This window comes from Echinops telfairi, unplaced genomic scaffold (genome assembly GCF_000313985.2).
Source record: "Echinops telfairi isolate 266 unplaced genomic scaffold, ASM31398v2 ScPeMD7_7467;HRSCAF=8505_1, whole genome shotgun sequence".
In the NCBI taxonomy this organism is placed as follows: domain Eukaryota; kingdom Metazoa; phylum Chordata; class Mammalia; order Afrosoricida; family Tenrecidae; genus Echinops; species Echinops telfairi.
Genome location: NW_022111368.1, coordinates 30717161 through 30742844, shown reverse-complemented (window position 1 = coordinate 30742844; position 25684 = coordinate 30717161). Strand labels below are relative to the sequence as shown.

The 25684-nt window shown below is 39.1% G+C and overlaps 1 protein-coding gene and 1 non-coding gene across 2 annotated transcripts in view; both read left to right on the top strand.

The window, feature by feature from the left end:
• The first annotated feature begins 409 nt into the window (after positions 1-409).
• GCFC2 (GC-rich sequence DNA-binding factor 2) overlaps positions 410-25684 on the top strand; it is a 60903-nt gene continuing 35628 nt past the window's right edge. The window contains exons 1-11 of the mRNA XM_045283992.1: positions 410-693; positions 7627-7776; positions 8538-8762; positions 9653-9750; positions 11974-12092; positions 14907-15093; positions 18000-18123; positions 19232-19313; positions 19793-19905; positions 20608-20807; positions 22597-22747. Of these exons, the coding sequence (XP_045139927.1) occupies positions 465-693; positions 7627-7776; positions 8538-8762; positions 9653-9750; positions 11974-12092; positions 14907-15093; positions 18000-18123; positions 19232-19313; positions 19793-19905; positions 20608-20807; positions 22597-22747 (1678 nt within the window). The 5' untranslated portion in view covers positions 410-464. The remainder of the gene's footprint in view (positions 694-7626; positions 7777-8537; positions 8763-9652; positions 9751-11973; positions 12093-14906; positions 15094-17999; positions 18124-19231; positions 19314-19792; positions 19906-20607; positions 20808-22596; positions 22748-25684) is intronic.
• Positions 15952-16058, top strand: LOC115873275. The gene has a single exon (XR_004048322.1). It is a non-coding gene; the product is annotated as a U6 spliceosomal RNA (small nuclear RNA).

The window sequence follows — 25684 nt, the reverse complement described above, 5'->3', positions numbered from 1 at the left end:
TGTTTTCTAAATATCTCAAGATTCTCTACTTTCTACCAGTATAGTTTTCACAGCACATTGTAATATCCCAATCAAAAAACCTATCAGGCAATGTCCTAAAATTCATCGGGATTTTAAAAAGGGAAAGTCTCATTACAAAAACAAATGAAAATTTATGAATAATTGATCATGCATAGCGCCTTACCGAGCCAGTGTTTACAGAGAAAGCACAGAGAGCGTACGAACTCAGCACGTCACTTTGAGGGCGGGGCATGCTCCCGGCCCGCCCCAGGGAACTGGACAGCCAATTAGAGCCAGGGGAGTGAAGCGCGCATGCGCACGGCTGAGGACCCGGAGGCCGACTGAGTCTACGTCACGCAGAGCGACGCGCACGGCGGCGGCAGGGCGGAAGCGCGCGCCGGCATCTAAGGCTCAGGTTGGACTTTGGGAGAGGAGACCACCAACGAGGTGCCAGGCCCTGTGCCATGGCTCACAGACCGAAAAGGGTGTTCCGGCCGCGCCGAGCCGATTCCAGTGACAGCGACGGCGGCGAGGAATCGTCTAGCGAGCCCGGGGCGCGAGGGGAGCAGGGTCCACCTGCAGAGGCGGCGAAACGGCCGCTCAGGGACCGGCGCCCTCGGGGCCTAGTCTGGGCGAGTTCCCGGCGGCCCGCCGCAGCAGCGCCCAGCACAGACAGCGACTCTGGCGACACAGGTGACCCCGGAAGCGGGGAGGGCCCCGCAGGTGACTCGGAGGGCGGGACGAGAAGTGCTCCGCGGGTGAACCCTGGCTGCACTTTGGAACGTTTGTCTCCCACCCCCAACCCCATTTTTATTAACTTGGGCAGTAAAAGGGACCCTGTGCAGGGGGGTAGCCCCTCTGCATCTCCGAAGGGCTGTCATCTGTTGCAGCGATAGTTCGTTTATAACGAACCCAAATCACTAACGAGTACGCCTTAGTAAGCTGCAAAGTTTTATGTACATGTACTTTTTGAAAACTTGTCGATTAAAAGAGTTGACCTTTCGTTATAGCAAGCATTTAGCCGGAATAGTACATTAGAAGAATCTTAAATGATAGGGTTGGGGGAATTCTCTTTTGCCTGTTCTCCTTTTTTCATCAGTTATCAAACTCTTAGATGCAAAATAGGCGTGCCACTAGATGTTGTCGCTAAGTGTCATCGGGTCAGTTCTGATCCATAGCAGACCTCTGCACAACACACTGCCTGGTCCTGCGCCAGCCTCACAAGGGTTCCCATGCTTGAACCCTTTGTTGCAGCCGGGGTGTCGTTCCATCTCCTTGAGGGCTTTCCTCTACACTGCTGCCCCTCTAATTGACCAAAAATCACCTTCTCCTGGGGCTGGTCTCTCCTGACAGCGTGTCCAAAAGTTGCCTCTTGGTTGCCCTTCTTTTAAGACAGATGTTTGTCCTGTTAGCAGTCCATGGTACTTTCCATATAGGGCAGCTGATGGGTCTCTGTGAGTCCTGTCAACTCAATGGCTGTGAGTTTGAACTTCCTCATGCATATGAGACAATTGAAAATCCCATGGCTTGGGTCCAGCACTCCTTAGTCCTCAAAGTAACACCCTTGCTATTCAATCCTCCAGAGAGGTCTTGTGCAGCAGAGTTACCTAGTGCAACACTGTTTTGATCTGAGTGCTTCCAACATGAGCATTGATTGTGGATCCAAGCAAGAAAATCCTCGACAACTTCAAACTGTTCTCCATTTTCATGATGTTACCTGATGGTCCAGTTCTGCTGATTTTGACCTTTTTGTTGAGTAGTAATCCATCCTGAAGGCTACAATTCTTGATTTTCTTCACCAAGTGCTTTAAGTTCTCCAAACTTCTAACTTTCAGCAAGCAAGGTTGTGTCATCTGCATATCACAGGTTGTTAATAAACCTTCCTCCAACCCTGATACTGCGTTCTTCATATTAGCCGACTTCACTGATTATTTGCTCAGCTGGAGATTGAAAAGTAAAGTGAGAAGATACAATCCTGACACACCTTTCCTAATAGCATAATCAATAATTAGGTTAAATATGAGACCCTATAGGGCTGACTAGAACTGCCTCATAGGGCAGTTTCCCTAGTGACACAATAGGTTACATGTTGAGCACCTAACCCCAAGATCAGCAGTTTGAACCCACCAGCCACTTCATGGAAGAAAGATGAGACTTTGTACCCCTGTAAAGATTTATAATCTGAAAAACCCTCAGAAGCAGTTCTACTCTGCCCTTAAGTTGGAAGGGATTTGATGAAAGTGAGTTTGGAATCTTTCTATAGAAGCCAACTGGCTCGTCTCTCTCCTACAGAGTGGATATTGGTTTTGAATTGGCACTTCTCTGTTAGCAGCCAACCATTAACCTACTGCCGTTGACTCAAAACAACTCAATAGAGAGAGCAGTGGTTCTCAACCTTCCTAATGCCGTGACCCTTTAATACAGTTCCTCATGTTTTAGTGACCCCCCCAACCATAAAATTATTTTTGTTACTACATCATAACTGTAATTTTGCTACTGTTACGAATTGGGTGATCCCTGTGAAAGGGTCGTTAGACCCCCCAAAGGGGTCACAACCCACAGGTTGAGAACCACTGCTATAGAGGGTTTCTGAGACTTTCTACCATATGGAGGGTTTGAACCACAGACCTAGTAGCTAACTAGACTCTTTACAGTGATTGAGAACTCCAATGAAATTTTGTTTTTGTAGATTGTATTTGTTGATACTTATGATATTTAAGAATAAAACAGACATGTTTAGTAATCCATTTTTTTAAAACTTTAATCATGTTACACATAAGAATAAGTAACTTTAAAAAATTATTTGGGGGTTGAAAGTGTACATAGCAAAACAGACTTCTAGTCAGCAACTTCTCTATATAACATGCAGTGTATTTGTTACATTTTGTAGTTTGTGTCGCTATTCTCATTCTTTTTATTCTAGTTGTTCCACGTTCATTAATTTATTCTCACTGCCACTGCACACCCCCCCCTAAAAAAAGAGTTAATTTATGCTTCATTGTGTCTGTTGTTCATTTGGTGTCATTTGGATAACTTAAAAAAAAATTTAGCTACCATTCTCAGGGTGATTTGTTTTTTATTAACATTCTCAAGTGTGATTTCTTTTTCTTTTTAACTTTTTGTGCTAACTTTCTGTTTAATTAAAAGGTAATTTCATCCGGGCAATAGTCTTGGGAACTTGTCTAATCTCAATGAGTCCTATAAGTCAGAGTTTGTGAGAATTTGGAGTTCTCTTCCTCCCCCCTCCCCCCCCCACTTTTCTGTCAGCATTCATCTAGTGTTTGCCTGATGAGAACATTTGATAGTGGTAGGTGGGCATCATCTGGAAACTTTACTGAGAATAAATAAATAAAAATAAAGAAGTCACTAAGAAAGTTAAAAAAAGAACTTCTACAGAGCGGGGAGTGGAAAACTTTTAGTAATGACATAGCTAATAAAAGTGCAGTCAGTAAACTTCATTAATTCAAAATATACAAGACAATATAATCAAAACAGCGGCAAAGGGCATGAACAGACAGACACTTAACCAAAGAGAACAGAGGTGGCCAGCAGATACATAAACAAATGATCATGATCTTTGCGGTCAACTCCATTCCAACTCATAGCAGCCCTGTGTATGGTACAAAGTAGAACTGCTCCAGAGCATGTCCAAGGTTGTATCTTTCCAAAAGCAGTGGGCCACATCTTTCTTTCACAGAGTGGCTTGTGGATGTGAATCCCTGACCTTTCTGTTAGCAGATCAGTGTGGCCATAGAGGAATGGAAATCAAGTTACAGTTAGATCCATGTCGCTTCTACAAAATGGAAGTGATAACAAAAAGTGCTAGTGAGGTTGGGGTTGCCTTGGCACTCTCATACACTGCTGAGATCATAAAATGGTCTCATTATAGAAAACAGAATGGTAGTTTGTCAAGAAGCAAAGAAATAGAGAAAAATCCTCTCGGTCCTGCAGTCCCACTCCCAGGCATAATACCCCAGAGGTGTACAAACAGTGAACAATATAGACGTGTGCACAAATGAGCAAAAGATGGAGACATTCTAAGTACCTGTCAGTGGATGAATATATAAACAAATTGTGTTGTAAACATTCAGTGAAATACTACACAACTAACTATCAAGAATAAAGGAGCCCCAGGGGAGGGGCCGTGGGTTTTGAATTGAACAGCTAACAAGGTCGGTGTTTGAAACAATAAGCTGCTCCATGAGATCGATGAGGCTTTGTGCTCCTGTGAAGATTTGCAGGCTCGGAAAACCACAGGGTGCTCTGTGCTCTGTCCTACAGGGTTGTTAGGAGTCAGAAGCAATTCAATAGCAGTGAGTTTTTGGTTGGTTATAAAGAATGATGTTAAACAGCGTTGATAAATACAGAGAACATGGTAGTGAATGAAGTCAGATAATCATAAAAAATATAAATATTTTATGGTCCCACTATGATAAAAAGTTAAGAATATATGCAAATTGAAGTAATGTTCACAAAGACAGTGTGGTATATTCTGCTGTGGTGAATAGAATTGTATTGTGGCAAGCAGCCATTTAAAATGTAACTATTGGTCTCTCCTTTCTGGAGGAAAGAAACTTAAGGATGTAATCAAAGACTTAAGGCAGCAGTTCTCAACCTGTGGGTCACAATCCCTTTGGGGGTTGAAAGACCCTTTCACAGGGGTCGCCTGATTCATAACAGTAGCAAAATTACAGTGATGAAGTAGCAACGAAAAAAAATGTATGGTTGGAGGGTCACCACAACATGAAGAACTATATGAAAGGGTCCTGAAGGTTGAGAACCACTCACTTAAGGAAACATGAGTGTGTACAGAGCGTGCTACAGTTAGAGTTCCTTGACCTTTCTACACAACTCATGGAATTGGAGGATTGGGTCAAAGACTTAGGACCATAGTCTTGGGGAACAACTTAGTCAATAAGCGTAACAGCTCACAAAGATAAAATTCTACATCCTAATGTGGGGTCTTAAAAGCTTGTGAGCAACCATCTAAGCTACCGCGATTGGTGTCTACTTTAGTAGAGCAAAGAGAATGAAGGAAATAAAAGGCTGAAAGAAGAAATCAGTCGGCAGAACTAATAGCGCACAGGAGACCTAGCCTCTCTAACCTGAAACTAGAACTAGATGGTGCCTCGTTATCACTACCTGCTACTTTATCCAGGGACGCAATAGGAGGTCGCTAAAAGAATGGAAGAAAAATGTAAGATAAAACTCAAATTCCTACAAAAGTCTGGGCCTACTGGCTAGAGAGACTGGAAAAACCCCCACAGTGCATGTCCCAAAATGCCCTTTGAACTTGTAATTAAAGCTGCTTATGCTGGTAACATTTCATGCAAACAATAAATTAGTTGATAAAATACCTAATATCACCCGTCAGTAATGTGCTTTCTTAGGAGATTAACTATTTACCCAAAAGCAAAGATGAGAAGACCAAGAGGGGAGGGGAAGCTAGATAAGTGGAAACAGAACATACAGTGGAAATGATGAGAATGCTAACACAGTATAAAAATTGTAACCAATGTTGCAAAAGCAATTTGTATGAACTTTCAACCAAGACCCCGAAAAATATTTCTTTAAAAATATATGTGTGTGCCACAGACAATGTTCTACGTACATACTCTTAGATGCGCAGCAACTGGAGTCTTAAAAGTACATCTGTTTGATCGTTGCTTTTCCAGAGTAAAGACTAATGAACATTGAAAGGCATGTGGAAACAATCAGTTGGGCAATTGGACTGTGCAAACATCAGTCTCCACAACCCTGAGACTGATGTGGTTCCAGCTACCACTACCAACTGCTCAAAATAAAAAGGGGGGAGGGGGGTTGTGTCATGTTAGGAAGTCCTAAATGGAATGGAAGGAAAATATGGAACAAAATGCAAAGCCTTAAGAGACCAGGCTTACTGGTAGGATAGGGACTTGGTCACTCTTCAAGTTGCACTGAACTTGCTGCTGTTAGAATAACCAATCATTTAAGATTTTTTAAAAAGGCAGCATTTACCAAAGGACAAAGCACAGAGGTTTGATAGAAAGGAAGGATGAAAACAGGAAATACAGAGAAGTGGGATAAGTGATGGTACAATGAAAGAATGCAATGGATGCATTGAAACAAAATTTGTATGAATTGTTGAATGTAAACCTAACTCACAATGAAAGTAGAAAAAAGCAGATGCCCCCAGCTCCCCCCGCCCCCTGCCCCCCAGTGATGATGGTGTACATTCTAAACCCTGCTACTACCGCTTGATGCCCCTGCCCTGATTCTTAGCAAGGGATTAGAAGTGTTATCCACCACTGTGTTTTTGTTACCTTATATAAACTATAGCATAATAAACTGCACTCTAGTGTTTCCAAAGCTTTGTGGAATCATTATGGAAGAAGACTGACTCATGTTTGTCCCACTGAACAGTTGGTGGTTTTGAATCATCGGCTTTGCAGTTAGCAGTCCCACCATTGCCCAGCCGAGACACCGGGGCTTCAGAGAAAGGGCATAGAGTATGTTAGTGTTATGATGGAAGAGGCTTTGACTTCACAGACTCTCTGAAAGGGTCTCAGTGGTCCTTTGAGAACCACCTCTTTGATGTGAGCCGAAATGTATATTCCTCCCTCCTTAAGCTTGCTTTAGTTACAGAGTTATTTTAAATGATATATTAAGTCTTCCATTTAAGGGATATTTTCAAGATAAAAAGTATTATTTGTGGAATCTTATATTTAAACTTATTTGTAAATATTGCAAAAATAATTGTGGGCTAAAGAATCCTTTATTATTCATGTTACCAAAAATCACTTTGCATTTTACTCATTACTTTTTTGAAGCACCCTGTGGATATCATCTCTTTTAATGTTAACTTTAATCAGTAGGTTAACTGAAACTGGTAAATGACCTCATGATTTGACCCAAGATCAAAGTGCTTATTACTTATCGCCAGCAGGCATTGAATCCAGTATAATATAATGGAGCCTAGATTGGGAGGAATTAGTTTCAAAACCTTGATTCTTTGATTGCTAATGTTATGACTTTGGGCATGATATATAGCTTTTCCAGTTCTTAGTGACCTCATCTGTACTAGCGTCTACTCTTTAGAATTATATTAAATGAAATGAACTATGTGAGACAGGTTTCATTATGCTTGGCACAGAGTAATTATCCATGGGAAACAAGGGTTTTCTACTTATTCACTGCCATTATTTTTCTTTTCTGTTTCAGATCGTCTGTAAATTTTTATGGTTTTCCTTTTTCCTCTTGTTCTGATTTCTCATTGCTTCCTTTGCATACATTTTTTTAGAGAAGTAGATAGTACAAATTGAGTCTTTATAGATTTATTAGATAATTAATTGTTTTAAAAAAGTCTGAGAGAGATGAACTGTTTGGCTTACTTTTAGAGATTATGTAGGATTCATTCTGATAACTCCATCATAAGTTATTTCTGATGGAAGTGAAGACTTAGATTTTTCCACCTTACTATTATTGCCTTTTATTATCAGTATCTCTAAATCTGATCTTTATTTGTCTTTAGGGTTTTGAAGCACTACTTATAAACTTAGAACAGTAGAATTAAAAACCATATTATAAATATGCCATGTATTCAGAATTTCACTCATTGATTCCAGTATTTTCCCCCTTTCTTGTTAGGTTCGGAAAATGCCCTGGCAGAATCGAGAACAATTGATCTCTCAGCTGATGAGGAAGATGGAACGTGTCAATCCTCAGAAAGTAAGGGGCATCAGAGTTCATCTCCCAACACATCTAGCTCGCCAGAGGAAAAGGAATTTTCACCAGCAGGTTGGTAATTTTTGGATTTTGTTGAATAATGTTTTCCCTAATATCAGTATTTTCTATGCCAGGGGTTCTCATTTTCAGTGACATAAACTCTAGTGAAGTACGGGTGAGTAATTTATTAATATTTTCTATTCAAGTATCAAAATTATGTATGTCAACTGAAAAGTAACTACAAATAAAATAAAAAGATGGGCTAAAAGTTTGTCAGCCCTTAGAATTCAGAGAGAGATAGCCTAATAGCTAAAAACTGAACATCTAAACTCACATTTATTCTGTGGGATTCACCACATGACCGTGGAGCCTTTCGTGCCTGTGCTCTGGTTAGAGATTGTCACTCCCTGTATTGGTGAGTGCCCACAGGGGGTGCAGTCCATGGTACGGGAGGTTAGAAGCTCCATGCTTAGCCATCTCCACATCCTCACCCTAGCCATTTGAGAGCTTCTGGGATGAAACATGGCTGACCTTCAACAAAAAATCAGTAGTAATCCCTGATGGCTGTAAGAGTTAGAAGATAAATTGGACTGTTGTAATATATTTTCTGATTATTTCAGATTTGATTCATTTATCTATTTAATTGCTATCAAATTATTTCCATTTCTTCCTTTACTGATGATTTGAGATTTTGTGCCTTTTATCAAATTACAGGTGTGTGTCAAAATAGTTTAAAAAAAAGGAAAAGGTGGTGCCTTTTGATTTTGTAGAAATGTAAGAACTACTTAATGTAACTGTTATGTTGTTTTCAGTGACCTCTCTGTTTCATTCAGTTAGAATACGAGACGCCGCTTTCATTCAGGCAGCGCGCAGAAAACGAGAGCTGGCCAGGGCCCACGGAGACTATATTTCTTTGGATGTAAAACAGACTTCCACCCTCTCTGGCACAAAGACCAACAGTGACGAAGATCCTGAGAGTGAGCCTGATGACCATGAAGAAAGAATACCATTTACCCGAAAGCCTCAAACGCTTCGACAAAGAATGGCTGAGGAAATAGGTACACAGTTATCTATCAGCACATACATTTATCATTAGCGTACAATATTGTGATAAAATTTCCTGAGAAGCATAGATCAATGTCCTATTGTAAAGTTATGTTGATTTTGATTTTTTTATTTTGGTTGATGGGAGTTTATGGCCTCTAAAGGTTGTGCCTGTAAGTACGTGTAACATTGCTTGACTATTTGACAAGTTAAAAAAGCAAAACCAAAATCATGTGCCATATTTATGAAAATGCAAAAACCATTATTATCACCTTATAACAGTTCTTTTAACATAAAAGCAACTACAGGTGCTTGTGTTAAAAGGTGTTTAGGGATTGTGTTAAAAATTCCCTGCTTCACTAAAAAATATTTCCTCTGTCAGTCTTTTAAATCTCAAAGCATTATTTACATAATTCTCTTTTACAGGAATTAATATAATATGCATTTTACCAAACTGATAAGTCAAAAGAATATTTTTCCAGAGAGAATTTTGATTCCTTATAATCCAGAAAATATTAATTCATTTATAAATGTTTGGATTCTCACATAGGGTTTGGAAGTTCTTTGAAGCAAAGCCAACTATTACATTCTGAATTGCTTTCCATAGCTAAGGCTGTAGTGGTTTGAATGGAGAGTTTGGTGATAAGAGTAGGTGCTGGAGTCTTATGACAGAATTCAAGTCCCATCTTCTGCACAACCCTAGAGAAGTTATTTAGCCCCTCAGTTTCTGAATTCTTATTCATAAATGAGGGCAATAATAGTGCATTCAACCCAGGATTATTGTTAAGGTTAAATAAGTTAATACTTGTAATTACTGCTGAACCCCTAATGTTACCTGCTGTAATGGAATTAAAAACTACTTAATGTTTATACCTGTAGTTTTTGTTTTGATTCATTTTGGTAGCCACCAGAAATGAAGATATAAGTGAAGACAGCCAGGAAGATGAAAATCAGGATGCTTGGGAACAGCAACAAATGAGGAAAGCAGTTAAAATCATAGAGGTAGTAGTTTTCTTATACCATATCTATTAGTTTTCTGTGGTTTGTATAGCAAATTGTTCACATCAGAGTCTCAAACTTCCTTGTTCATGGACCCGTAGTAGCTTGCTATTTTTATCATAGTCCTCCTAGCCCAGAAGTCTTGCCAGGCAGTTATGTTTATTAAATAGTTAAACAAAAAACACAGTGCCATTAGGTTGATGCTGACTCATAGAGACCCTGTAGGACAGGGTAGAAGTGCCCCTGTGGGTTCCTGAGACTGTCGCTCCTTACAGGAGTAGAGAGCTTCATCTCTCTCCCATGGAGCAGCTGATGGTTCAGAACTGCTGGCCTTGTGGTTAGTAGCCCAACACTTAGCACTATGCCATTAAGTAGTCAGGTCCAAGGAATTAATAAAAGTATGCCCTACCAACCTAGTTAGTAGCTCAAATAATACAGATAAGTTAAAGAAAAAAATTTAGATAGTCTTAAAGTTTTATTTTTAAATAACCACAATTACTTGCAAATATAATGTGTGTAATTATTGAATGCTGCATGACTTCTCAAGTCATAGATTCACATAGAGTACTGCAGCTTCATTTTCTGTATGTTGATTTTCATTGAGTTCTTGTTTTATGACATTTGCCAAGACTCTTGCTTCAGGAATAAGAGTTCATTGAAAGGAATGCAGTACAATTAACGTTGTAACATTGGATTAAATAGTGCTAATTGTCCAACAGATGCTGAGTATTTCTTTCCCTAAAACAGTAAACTATCTCACAGTACCCTCTGCGTTCACGGGGTGCGTATAATTTTAATTCAGATACCTTTGCTTAACATATTCCCATTTTCACATGCTTAAAATGAACTAATTTCTCAGAACTTCATAATATTCATTAGAGTCAGTGGATTATTCTATTTGATGAACCTTAGTGAATGTTATCTTTTTTTATCCTTCTCTCCTTCTCTTCCTTTTGTTTAAGGTGTTTTTTTTCAAATGTGTTTTTGATCTATTACTTACGATTTCTAACTAGCCAAGAATAATACTACAAATCGATGGGGATCCCCAGCCAAATGACTTGTTATATATAGGACATATTAGGAATAGGTTCCTCTTGCAGAAAACGCAGGTACCGATGGCTTCAATAAAAGTAAACGCTTTATCCCTCCAGTAGAATTTCACTTAGTTTTCATTGGTACGAATGGAAGTACAGCTGCTTCTATCCTGAAAAACGAGTGTTTAGCTTTTGGGAAATAAGTGTTGGTTTAGCCCAGGGGTCCTCAAATTTTTAAATGGGGCCAGGTTCACTGTCCCTCTGACCTGTTGGAGGGCCGGACTATAGTTTAAAAAAAAACTATGAACAAATCCCCATGCACACTGCACATACCTTATTTTGAAGTAAAATAAACAACAGGACAAAAACACCTGGCGGGCCAGATAAATGCCCTCGGCGGGCCTCATATGGCCTGCGGGCCACAGTTTGAGGACACCTAGTTTAGCCAAACAAGAATATTACCCCCCATGACCCCTTCAGGACCAGTGGTGTGAGTGACGATACTGGGAGCGTAGAGGGAGAGAGGGTTGAAAAGGGGGAACCGATGACAAGGATCTACATGCGACCTCTTCCCTGGGGGACAGACAACAGAAAAGTGGGTGAAGGGAGAGGTCGGACAGGGCAAGATATGACAAAATAAAAATTTATAAATTATCAAGGGCTCATGAGGGAGGGGGGAGCCGGGAAGGAGGGGAAAAATGAGGACTTGATGCCGGGGGCTTAAATGGAGAGCAAAGGTTTTGAGAATGATGAGGGCAATGAATGTACAATATGCTTTACACAATTGATGTATGTATGGATTATGATAAGAGTCGTATGAGCCCCTAATAAAATGATTTAAAAAAAAAAGAATATTACCACCCATGATAGTATTTGCCAAGGACCACTGATTCTTCAAAACCTGAATGAGAACATTGGACTGCAAACAAAATTGGCTCAAAAACTTTGAAACTAAATACTTGTGAAAAAAAATAAGATTTTATTATGTGCTTCATGTGTGTACTTAAAGTTCTAAACTTAAAACTGAGGATTTTGGAAACATTTGTTTTGTGAAAAGTTGTATTGGGTGTGGAGCTTTTGCACTGCTAAGAACCCAAAAGTACTCAGTCTCCTTTTATGCTTTTATACTGTTAATACACTGTAACTGAAATGAAAGTGTTTGAAAAATAAAAGTTTTCCTATTATTTTTTAGGGAAGAAATATAGTAGACCTTTCTCACAGAAGTGGATCTCAAAGAGTGAAGAAGTTTGATACTTCTGTTTCATTTCCACCAGTAACTTTGGAAATGATAAAGAGGCAATTAAATACTAGGTAAGTAACATTCACTTTCAAATGCACATTTGTCCCAGACACTTAGTAGTAAAATAAATTAGAACTATATTTTTAATGATTAATTTTAAATATTATATGATATTGTGAGTGCAAATAGTTTTTCCTATATTGACATATTTATCATATTAACACATTTATTTGTCTTTATTACATACCGTATATAATCAAACATAAGCTGACCCAAATATCAGCCAAGGCACCACAAAACTGTATTAAAAACGTGCTGCAAAACTCAGCTTATACACAAGTATATACAGTAGTTAAAATCGGTAAGCATAAAATTTTGCTGCTGTTACTGATATGGTCATAAGATTCTTCTGCATGATTAAATAGCCTTTAACCTTTTTAAAAAATATCATGTTCTTCTATGTAGTTGATAGACCATAATTTGAATACTTCTCTGATGGACATTCTGATTTTGAAATTGGACAGTTATACATAATGCTACAGATGGTGAATATTTGATTCTGAAAAAGGGGGCTTCAAAAAGCTTGTGGGGAAAAGTCCATGAACTTTTAATTCTATATTTTCATATACCGTATATACTTGAGTAAAAGCCCACCTGAGTATCAGCTGAGGCACCTAATTTTACCACAAAAACTGCATAAACAACGTGCTGAAAAACTCAGCTACACTCAAGTATATATGGTACTCTTTGAAGTGCCTTTGTATGTCTTATAGCTTGTTAAATAATTTCTTTTAATTACGTGGTAATGGATAGGCATGTTCTTATGGCTCTTGACACAAATTGCCTTTCCGAAGTACAACTGTCTTTTTAAAATTCATTTGTTGTTAAACGTCATCAAGTCTCTTTGGACTTACAGTGATCCAATGTGACAACAGAACTATGACATGTGCTTTCCGAACCTCGTAATTTTTCCAGAAGCAGAATACCCATGCTTTTCCTACTCAGCTTCTGGGCTGTTATTGATACTTGTCTCTTAAATATCAAAACCATGTCTATCCATATAGGTTAGGCAGGATAACCACTCCTGAGGAGAAAACAATGGGCCAACAACTCCAGAGGGACATGGGAAAGGAGGAGGTGGAAGAAGGGGTGAGAGGCACCAACAATCCAAGGGACAAGGGAACAATTAGAGATCTAAAATTGATGGTAAGGAAGGCATAGAATGCCTGATGGGGTTAAGTGCAGTGTAGCTTAGAGAAAGTACTGAGAGTCAAATGAAGGTTGAACGTGGTAGTGAGACAGGAGGAAAGTAAAAAGAAATAGAGGAAAGAACAAGGAGGCAGAAGACATTTATAGAGGCATAAATATAGGCATATACATATGTAAATACATTAATATATAATGAAAGGGATGTAGGTCTATGTACATGCATCTATATAGTATCATGGTAGCAGCCAGGCATTGGGTCTATACTCAAGCCCTCCCTCAACTCCAGAACAATTTGTTCTAATAACCTGGCATTCTGTGATACTTACCTGCCCGACAAGATCGCTGAAGTCTAAATGGGTGCATAAGCAAATGTGGTGAAGAAAGCTGATGGTGCAAGGCTATTAAAAGATAAAGCATCTGGGATCTTAAAGGCTTGAAGTTAAACAAGTGGCCATCTAGCAAGGAAGCAACAAAACCCACATGGAAGAAGCACACCAGCCTGTGTGATCACAAGATGTCCACAGGATCAGGTATAAGGCATCAGAAGACCTAAAACAAACAAATTGATGCAAATGATGAGTGTATGAGTAGATACCCAAAACGCATCTTTAGACAATTGGACATGCCCTCATAGAAGGGTTACAAGGAAAGAACAAGACAGCCAGGGTGCAGCATAGCATTCCTCTAGTTCTTTAATGCTTTCTCCCCCCACTATCATGACCCCAGGTCTACCTTAAAATCCAGATAGACTGGAGCATGTACACTGGCACAGATAAGAGCTCTCCACGCAGACTCCAGGACAGATAAACCCCTCAGAAACAGTAATGGGAGTAGCAATGCCATAAGAGTGGGGGGAGAACGGGGATAAATGGGGAACCGACTATAATGACTGACATATAAACACCCCCCACCCACAGCCACCTCCACCCCCAGTGGGACGAACAACAGAAACATGGGCAAAAGGAAACAGCAGGTGTAAGATATGAAAATAATAGTTTATAATTTATCAGGGGTTCATGTGGGTGAGAGGACAGGGTAAGGAGAGGAATGAAAGAGGATCTAATACCAAGGGCGCATGCAGAAAAAAAAAATGCTGTGAAACTGATGATGGCAACATATGTATAAATGTGTTTGATACAGTTGATGTGTGGATTGTTATAAGAACCCCCAATAAAATGATTTATTAATAAAAAATACCAAAACCAAACCGACTGCCCTTGTGCTGCTCATGTGTATCTTCGTGTGTATCTTCAAGCCGATGAGAGAACGTATATGATGGTGAAAGCTGAACCAGTCCTTTCACAGTTTGACAAGGAGCAAGTTTGATTCTCCTGCTTTACATATTCAGAAAGAGCATTTCATGTCGATCTGTTTCATTTTGTTCACTATTTAAAATTGGTTGAAAATTCTTTTCTTCAATGTCTTTTTTATACATTAAGTTAGCCCTATTCCTTTTTTATTCTGTAACTAAAGTGTATTTGGTTTTGAGTTTGAATTCCGATTCACTCCATTCTGTAAAGACCGGAGCTTTTTCTACTTTTACCCTCTTGAGGCTTCTTCCAGACCGTGCTCTTGTTTACTCTGCAAGTTCACTACACGAAGCTCAGAGTGCTGTCCATTCTGTAGAAATTAGAGTTCGAAAATAAGAAATCAGTATTTATTTTTATTTTGTCTAGGTTAACATTATTACAAGACACTCACCGTTCCCACCTGAGAGAATATGAAAAATACATACAAGATATTAAGAGCTCAAAGAGTACAATCAAGAACATAGAGAATTCCTCAAGTCAAGCCTCAAATTATAAATTCTATAAGAGTATGAAGATTTATGTGGAAAATGTAATTGATTGTCTTAATGAAAAGGTATGTGACCTTAAATATTTATTTATATTATAGTCTTTGTTATTGTTTATATTTTTTATTTCTAGACAATCCCCTTGACCATGTAGTTTTTAAAATAAATAAATTATAGGTATTTTTTTTAAATCATTTTATTGGGAGCACATAAAACTCTTATCACAATCCATACATACAGCAATTGTGTAAAGCACATTTGTACATTCATTGCTCTCATCATTCTCAAAACATTTGCTCTCCACTTAAGCCCCTGGCATCAGGTCCTCATTTTCGCCTCCCTCCTCCTTTCCCCCTCCCTCATGAACCCTCGATAATATATAAATTATTATTTTGTCATATCTTACACTGCCCGACATGTCCCTTCAGCCACTTTTCTGTTGTCCACCCCCCAGGGAGGAGGTTATATGTAGATCCTTGTAATAGGTTCTCCCTCTTGACCCCACCCTCCTGGCATCACCACCCTCACCCATCGTCCTGAAAGGATCATCCACCCTGGATTCCCTGTGTTTCCAGTTCCAATTATAGGTATTTTTTTCTAGTGTTGTTTTCCCACACACTTTTTTGACATTTAACTATTCCTAAAATGATAGACATTTTAGATTTTGCAGTTATGTTGGTATCATAAATAGTAAGATATATAATTTGCTATAGAATTTTTTGTGTAAAATTTGATTTGTGTATGTAATGAAACATACTGCTAAATTGTAAACAGATTATGCCACATTTAATCATGTATTAGCTACTTACCGTTTTTCTTGTCAGTTATTTGTCACTTCTGCATTGTTTCCTTTTTGAGTCTTTGTGGGAATTTTTCTTTTTTAACTCAGTAAACATTTTTTATGCCTTATTTATTTTACTACTTTAATGCACACTTTGACAGCATATACACTAAAAGTGGAATGATACAGAAACGATTAGCATGGCCGCTGTACAAGGTTGACATGCAAATTTGTGAGGTGTTCATGTTTTTTTTAAACGTATTACTTTATCCAGTTTGATAGCTTACTTTCCCCAAATAACATGCATTATACAGTCTTATGAAAATTGTGTAACCCCCTCACATGTTAGTTTGCTGTGTATACTGTGTGTGCTATGCACACATATTGTAATTGCACACATGCTCTATTTTCACGGGCACATTACTTGTGAGAACAAATGGATAAGCTTCCCAGTTTGTTTTATCTTGATTTTGTTTGCGATCAGTTTGTGACATTCTCATGTTGTCAGATTGGTCCATCTTTCCCTTTGTAGTTTCTGTTCTCGTTTTACACATACTAAGCCTTTGTCATTCCATTGAAGACCTCTTTACCTCCCCTGCTACTGAATCAATTCCAACTCATAACAACCCTATATAGGTCAGAATAAAACGGTTTCTTTTCATTTCTATGGAGTAGTGGTTACTTATTGGGCTGCTAACCAAAAGGTCAGTAGTTTGAAACTACCAGCTGGTTCACAGAAGAAAGGAGGCTTTCTACTCCCGTAAAGAGTTACAGTCTCAGGAACCCACAAGGCAGCTCAACCCTGCCTTAGAGGGTTGCCATAAATGACAACTGACTCCATGGCAGTGAGTTTGTTTTGTTTTTAGCTTCTAAGGCTATGAATCTTTACAGAAGCAGAAAGCCTCATCTTTCTCTCATGAAGTAGCTGGTGAGTTAGAACTGCTGACCTTTGTTAGCAGCCCAACATGTAACCACGTACCACCAGGGCTCCTTATTGGAGTCTTCCTTTGTTCTTTCCTTTTGATAAGTTGACTAGTTGTTCTCTACTTTCACTAATATCATTTGGTACTTACTCTTACTTACTACAGTGTACATGATTTCCTTTTTAAAATTCATACTTGAGGTGGATTTCCCTATTAAAATCTTGTCAGTTTCCCCCCCAAAAAGACCACTACTATTGAATCAATTCCACAGTTCCGCAGTACTGCCCCTCTGGGTTTTTTGTTTTTTCAATTAACAACTCAGTGTATAACCCACTTTGTCATCAGCACTCCTTTCAAACACTGGCATCGCACTGCCAGTGAGTCAGTTCTGACGAGTAACAGCCCTGACTCACGGCTAACCGTGGTGGCATAATCAGTTACCTCTTGGACCGCTAACCACAAGACCAGCAGTTTGAACCCACCAGTTCCTCTAATGGAAAAAGATGGCGTTTCCTGTTCCTGAAAAGATTTACAGCCTTGGAAACCCACAGAGTCCGTCATCTTCTGTCATGTCAGGTTGCTGTGAGTGTGAACTATCAATCTACACATTACTCAATAACTGCTGCTGCTGTGTAGCTACATGGAAGTGTGCCGAATTGTTGCCCAAAGTGTTAAAATAGGGAGTCGTTCATTTCTGCTCCACAGCTATCATACTTGACTCTGAGTAGATGTCTCTTTCATTTTCTTAACTTTTCTACATCCATCATTTCCTCCTACAATCCTATTTCCAGAGAAGAACCCTTTCCTTTTTCTCATTGTCTTTCAGTTTGTATTTATAGACAGTTAAAATTTTTCCAAGAAGCCTAATGGCACAGCGGATAAAGGCTAAGCTGCTAACCCAAAAGTCAGACTTTTAAAACCACCAGCCATGGAAACTGGAGCAACTCTGTGTCCCATGGGGTCCCTATGAGATGGCATTCACCGAGCAGCAATAATATAAGTTGATTTTCTGTTTCTTAATATTAATATTAAAATATTGGTGGCTAGATATGTTGCCCACCATGTTTTATAATTAAGACGTGATACTTTTGAAAGTGTTGTATGAGTTTTGTGTGTGTGTGTGTGTGTACATGGTCTTGTTAGGGTTCATGAAGTTGTTTCCACGTACAATAGAATAAAACACTACCTGGTCCTGTGCTACCCTTTTTTATACTTTACATAATTCATTGTTCATACCCTGCAAAATGTTACTTATTTTTATATATTTCAGATTATCGACATTCAAGAAATTGAATCATCCATGCATGCACTTGTTTTAAAACAAGCCATGACCTTGATGAAACGCAGGCAAGATGACTTAAAACATGAATCAGCGTATTTACAGCAATTATCACGTTAGTGTTTTTCATAGTCAATTTATTATACTTTAAGTTAAACTATCAAATTCTTTCACATATTTCCCCCTAACCTTTCACTCACCCTTCCAAAAACTTTAAAACATGTAGAACTAAGGCATTAAAATGTCTCAAACTTAGTCTAAAACTAAACATAAAAATTATAACATGATTATTTAGTATTAAAGACAAAATATGTTTATGGCCCGTTTAATGATTATTTTGAGATAGTTCATATAAGTCTCTAGTCTGTGTCAGAAGCCTCATGCTAAAGTGTTCAGGACCCTTCCACAAATTTGATAGGAACTTTAAAGAAAAAAATCATGGATTTCAGCTCAGATAAAACAATTTCTAGTAAGAGGTGAATTCTCCCCTTTTTTATTACACTGATATTATATTTTTCAGAGATAACTTTTGGTTGAGGGATTGCCAGGAGATCGTGAAAGAGATGAGACCTAATTAAGTAGCAAATAAAGGCAAAGTCTTCGTCTCTCGACCACATGGCATTTTGTTGATCATAAATTGTGTGTGCATGCCCAGTGTGAACGAGCCCAGTGATCAGACTCTGAGCTGCTACCCCAAAGAGCCGCACTGCACAGGAACAGGCTGTGGCCCTCGGCTTCTGTGGCCTGGAGCTCTGAGAACCTTCTGGGGCAGTTCTGGTTTGGTCCTCTAGCTTGCTGTGCGTCAGAGAGCCAACTTGATGGCAGTGGGTTGGTTTCATTGTTTTGCATTATCTCTTTCTGGTGAAAAGAAGTAATGTGAATGGAATATTGTAATACAAATATTTTCAGCATTGGACTACAGGGACAAAAAAACTGGTAAAAGCTGCTGAAAAAAAAGTTTAAGGAAGTAAATTTTGTGGTGGCATTTTGTTACTGTTTTCAAATGCTGACCTCTGTTCTGCATCCATGGTACTGTTTCTTTTAACAAGCAAACAGCTGGGTAGCGCTGCACTAGGATCACATTGCCACGGCATAATGACTTACGATGCTCGAGCACACTATTTGTGTGTTTATGTTTATATACAAGATACTACTTGTTTCACATATTTTGCTCTACTGTTTTAGAGAATTTGCCATATGAAATTAGTTTTATTCTTTAACAGGTAAGGCTGAGACGTCAACCAATGGAAGTTTGGCTTTAGATGAAAAGGCACAACAGATTTTAGAAGAAATGGAATTCCGAAGGTAACAATGTAGAGTTAGAGCATCACTGAGCAAGGGTTCCTCACTGCTGACGCCTGTGATAGATTAAACCGTAACCTAAAAATGATTTATGAGAATAATGTAAACCCAAAATTTAAATAGGTTGTACTCAACCCCCCAATTTAAAGACCCTGTTAAATCTGAGTCAATTGAAAGGAATCAGTAAAATGAGATTTATCGAGCTAGGAATTGCTCGTAGAAAGTCGTTTAAGTCCCTAGGATGCCATCTTCAATTCTCGGTAGCCCATGAGAATTTCCTAAATAAGAATGTCTAATCATAATTGAAAAGAAAGAGAATCACAAATTCAGGTTAACACTGCTAAGATTTCAAAAATATTAACATAAAACTACCTGAATTTGATGATGATATCCCTGGGAATTTGTTCTTACTGTTTGAAAGTATTTATTTTTGGCAAGAGCTATTTACTTTCCATTCATTTTTGGTTTATTACAAAATACAGAGCACGAAGAAGACAGGCCAGGACGCTTTCTGGCAACTGTGATCATGAGGAAGGCGCGTCTAGTGATGATGAACCGCCTGCGGCAGAAGGGGCTGACTTCCAAAAGGGCCAAGGTGAGCCACCAAGCTTTTATCGGTCTCGAGTAAAAGTATTTAAAATGTGCCAAGTACTTCGTTAACATGTTTTCCTTGGTTTTAAGCCTTAAACACCTAAGCTGTATAAAACAGTTGGAAATTGTTAGAGAGAAAGGAAAGCAAGCCATTTCCTTTATGGTTTTTCCCTCAGTCCTTATCTCTTGTTGGAAATTAACACTTTAGTTTTATGTTAGCACCACACACTGTCTGTATCACTATTCTTAATTCAAAACACCGAAATTTAGTGAGACTATTTTTGCCTTATGTGATTGTAAGATGTGGGTAGCTGAAAGAATGTTGGCTTAGAAGTTAAATAGACTTGAGTTTGAATAAGGGCCTTATTTAAGGTGATAGTCATTTAATTACTTGAGATCACTAAGCTGAGCCTACTTGGGTTTTTTTAGTGTGTGTGTGTGTGTGTGTGTGTGTGTGTGTGTGTGTGTGTGTGTGTGTGGTAAATAAGTAGAGTAGTAACACAGCTGTGGTGATTAAATGAGGTTATGTATTGGTAACACTTTGATATATAGCAGGGGTATGCATGGTAAGTGGTATTGAGTAGCAGTGTTGATGTTACAGTTACTAAAGTGATTTTTAAATTAAAAACAAATTTACGTCTTAATAGCAAGGACATCTTCAGTTTGTCCTCAAGCAACGGCATAATATAAAGAAATTATTTTACAGATGATATTTTACAAAATCATGCGAAGATTTTTGAAGATGTACATGAAGATTTTTGTAACATTCAGAACATTTTGTTGAAATTTCGGCAATGGCGAGAAAAGTTTCCAGATTCCTATTATGAAGCTTTCATTAGTTTGTGCATACCGAAGCTGTTAAATCCCCTAATACGGACTCAGCTAATTGATTGGAATCCTCTTAAGGTAATCATGCATAACATATGAGGAGACTTCAAAAGTTGGTGGAAAAATTGCATTAGAAATGGTATTTCCCAGGAACTTTTTGAAGCCCCCGTCTGTGAAAAAATAATCTTCTTAATTACTTAAGTTCTCATGCTATCAGGTGAGCTGTAAATTGCCTTACCCGTAGCACTGCTGCTGATAATTAGTGCTTTGAAGCAAAGGTTTAGAAATGTGTACGTTCTTTTCTTTGTTCTTTCATGATTTTTAAAGTTTAGTGGCAATAGGCCTTTAGTACAGCGAATACTTTTGTTGTTGTTGTTAAGCTACAGCTTTGTTAATTTTGGGACCTCCCAGGAAAAGCTTAAGCTAGTAATTGTACCTTAAGAATTTTATAGTCTGTGTGGGGAAATTAGACTTAAGAACCTTGTTCCAAGGCCTCTGAAGTTGGAAATTGTGTTTTGGGAAGAGTTCACTGGAAAAGCTATATAGAGAAGGATCTTAAAGCGGGCTTTAAAACGAGTATGAAGGGCTTAAAGAGGAAGAGGGAGAGAGAAATAGAAGTGTAGTGATAGTGGCGTGATGAAAAGACAGTCACTTATAGGGAGCCCAGGCAGCGTGGTAGTTCGTAATATGTCACAGGGTCAGCCATGTGGAAACCACCAGCGACTGCACAGAGTAAGACTCGGTTTTCTATCCGATGAAGAGTTGTAGTTCTGTGACCTTGCTGTCCTGGCCTGTAGGGTCACTGTGACGTGGAATTAACTTGATGGCAGTGGGTGAGCAGTAATCTAACTTGAAGAGAAGGGAGAAGAGAAATGGAGGTATATCCTTGAAAACTGTTGCTATAGTCAAGTTCAAGGTGATTAATTCCACACATAGGGTGAGAGTGATGGATGGAAGAGTGATTACAGTAAGTGTTATGACTTAAGCCAGTAGAATGTAAAGGATCACTGGAACCCTCCAAATCCGAAGATGCCCTCAGGGTTTCGATTCTGGTTTACAGGAAGAATGACAACTAATAAAAATGGGGTCTCTCCAGAACGAGAAAAGGTTTGGGGGCGGTTTCACTTCATCGATACTTAAATAGCATTGGAACATTTGCATAGCTACGCCTTGTAACCAAACAAATGCGAAACTGAAGTTCTAGGAGGAGATGAAAGCTGAGGACCAAGATTTAGTAAGTGGGGGATAAATGTCCGTTTCTCTTTCTCTGCTGTAGTCATGCAGGCCTGCTGGCCCCTTGTTAGGGTCAGGGCCGCATGGTCCTCAGGGTACAAGAGCCACATTGTCTCCTAAGATAGTGCTGGGGAGTCCATCGGGCTCAGCCTAGGTAGTAACCATTTGATCTAAATTGGGCATTCTATTATGCCTAACAATGATCTGTTCATTCAACAACTAATAATTGGACATCTGTCTAGTAAACTAAATCGTGTAATTTACATGTTTGCGCTTCTGAAAATTAAGGGAGCAGAAGAGGTTGCTCAAGACAGGTGAGTTTTTTATGAATAATTTCTACGGATGTTTCTAGTGCTATTCTAGTCAGTGTTTATTTTGCTCCGAACGGAGTGCTTGCTGTGTGACACTGATTGAGCATGTAGTATCTGAATTAATGCATAGAATGCAGCTTCTTCCTGTGGAGACATCATCTGTCTTAGTCATGTGCTCCTGGCCTTGTGCTGCAGGCTGCAGTGTGGACGAATGGACCTTTTCTCCCCTGTGGCTCAGGAAAGCTCTAGTTCTTGGAAAAGTTAACTGTTTTAGAATTAGTGCTTAAGAATTCGTTTGTAACCTTTATCATTTTATCTATAAGTTGGAATCCATGGGCTTGAAACAGATGCCATGGTTCACGTCTATAGAAGAATTTGTGAATAGCAGAATGGAAGATTCCAAGGAGGAAGCTAGTTCTGATAAAAAAATCCTGGCTGCCGTCATCAACAAAACACTGATTCCCCGACTTACAGGTACTTCTTTATGAGCTTTATAAATGTAAAGTGATATTTGATAGAGCATAAGATTACTAGCTTCTGTTGCTGTCAGAAGTTGTTTTGGGTTGTTTGTTTTGTTTCAGAAGTTCTTAGACACCTGGGAATGTTGTATGGAGTAGAAATCAGCAGATATCATAATTAATGCGGGTTATTGAACACCTGTATGGATAGCTACCTGCTGCCAATTTTCTGACCCTTTAGCATTTGTGATAATAACTCTGCTTTATGCTACCTAGGTCATTTGATATTAGCACTCAACTATCCATATTGTATATGTCTCTATTTTTTCTTTTTCCCCCCTTTCTTGAAAAAACTTCACATTTCTCTTAGATCTGCTGTGGACAGTCAGAGCTCTTAGCTAGCATTGATGTCGAAGACTCGTTTCACCGAAGAATATCTGATGCGGGTCCGTTTCACCGTGTCCCCGAGAATGGAGCTCTGTTAGCAAAAGCTGCAGCACTCTATTTTAGAAGCTGTATCAGCCAGGTTTATAGTTTACCTCTGCTGATTAAACTTTAGAGCTTTTCCTTATATAGTTTTTAGTGCAGTTTTTGGCATATGGGGGGGGCATATTAGAAAGTTGCCACTTTTAACTAGTGCTACTAATAATAATGTAGAAAGCAGTGCTTCCTAAAGTAATGTAGATTTCTGAAAAATCCAAATACTTCATTTAACAATTGTACACTCCCACAAATAAGTAGGTGGTTGCTAATGATCTTCATATATTTATCATGTTTATAAACACAAACCAAACATACAAAAAAAGAACGTACTGCCACTGAGTTGACTCTGACTCATAGCAACCCTCTAGGACAGAGCAAAACTGCCCCTGTGGGTTTCTGAGACTAGGTCTAATACAGGGGATGACAGCTTCATTGTTGTCCTGTGTGGAGTGGCTGAAGCTTTTCAAACCACTGACTTGTGGCTAGCGGCTAATGTGGCAACCACTGTGCCAGGGCTCCCAGAGAAGTACTTTAGAGCCCATTACATCAAGTTGTTTTAATACATCCATTATTTGTCTCCTGTCAGTCACATACCTTGTTAAGAACTGGCCTCATTAGTGTTCAATCTTTCTTAAATTTATAGTGCATTTCTTCGTTTTCCTAACTTAATATAGAACTTTGTCTTTCTTTTTACTTTTGGTGACAAAAGTGTTGCTGCACTGTGACAGGGCTCTTAGCAACTTGATATGTGATGAAGATGAACTGTGCTTCTATAATTGCAGAGCTTGTCTATTGCCGATGTGGTTTTTCTTTTTTAGTGATGAGGCTTCTGCCTCCGCTGAAATTGGCCTAGCCAAGGTCATGAACAACCACCAATAAGATCTCACTGAATGAACTTTCTCTTCTTCTACAGCAAAGAAGTGATTGATGTACTTTAGCATTTTAACAGAATCACTCTGGCCTCTGTGTTGAGTATTGCTATATAGAAACCAGTCAAGAAGCTTTTACAGTAGACCAGGCAGCAGATATGTCTTGGGCTCAACTCATCCACTGCCATAGAAACAATTCCAACTCATAGTGACCCTATAGGACATGGTAGAACAGCCCCTGTGAAGTTATGAGACTAACTCTTTTCAGGAGTAAGAATCCCCATCTTTCTCCTGCAGAGCAACTGGTGGTTTCAAATAGTATGTTAAAAGTTAAGTCCAAACAAAATTACCGCCATTGAATCGACTCCTGATTCGTAGTCTGTATAGGACAGCAGAGAACTGCCCCTTTGGAACCCTTTCCAAGACTTTAAATCTTTATGGGAACAAACAGCCTCATCATTCTCCCATGGAGTGACTGGTGGGTTCAAACCACAAACCTTGTGGTTAGCAGGTCAATGTGTAGCACACCACACCAAAAAGTTACAGAGTTCTCTTGTTTGCTTTGAAGGTAGCACTAAGCACACTTGCACTCTATAAATATTGTCACAACATGAAGGTAGTTTTTAAACTATTTAGTGAGGGTCTCACTAACAAAATGTACTAATGGGTTATTATGGTTCAACAGAATGAGAAGACTCAAGAGTGTTTCCATGATCTTTTGTCTAATCAACTAGGACAGATTTGCCATTTGCTGAAATGGGAGGTTTTGAAAGGAACGATTTAAGACAGGGAGCTGTTTCCACAGCTCAGTTTGGAATGTGTGAAATTTGAGATCCCTTTCATCCAAGCGATGGATGTCAAGTAGGCTTAAGTATATGAGTCCAAAAGAAGAGGTCCAGGCTAAAGACAAATTAGATATTCTTTGCATGTTGCTGGTATGTAAAGCCACGACTGACCTTTAAGGAAGAGGATGTAGATAGGAAAGAGAAAGTATGTGGCCTGAGTTGGGATTCTCCAGCATTTAAAGGTCTAAGAGTTGGCAAGCAGCCAACAATGAAAACCAGAAAGGCGGACAGGAAGCCAGAGAAGTGTGGTCTCCTAGAAGGCAAGTGAAGAAAATGTTTTAAGAGGAAACATCCTGGTCATCTGTTGCAGTTCAAGTTAGAGCAGGACTAGCCTTGACCCTTGGCTTTTACAATGTGAAGGTCATCTGTGATTTGATGAGAGCAGTTTGGATAGAATAGTGGAAGATGAGGTTTGATTGAAGGGAGTTCAAGGAGTAAAAGAGAAGTTAGAGAGTGTTAATTTAGACAGATTTTTTTAGGTAGATTTTATTGTGGATCATTTGTTATTTATTTTTGGGAATGTTCCTGTCAAAGGAAGGAAAGAAATGGGGCAGGATCAGTGGGAGGAAGATTGGAATCTATTTTTCATTAAGAGAAACAGTCGCTGGTTTGTAGGCTGATGAGAAAGACCCAGCTGAAGTAACCACACGCCAGAGCGAGTGAACAGAGCTGCTGGAGCAGCGTCTTGTTCCAGTAAACCAGCGTGGTTAGAGTCCCATGCCCAGGGAAAGGGTGGCCTTCGCCAGGAGCATGCGT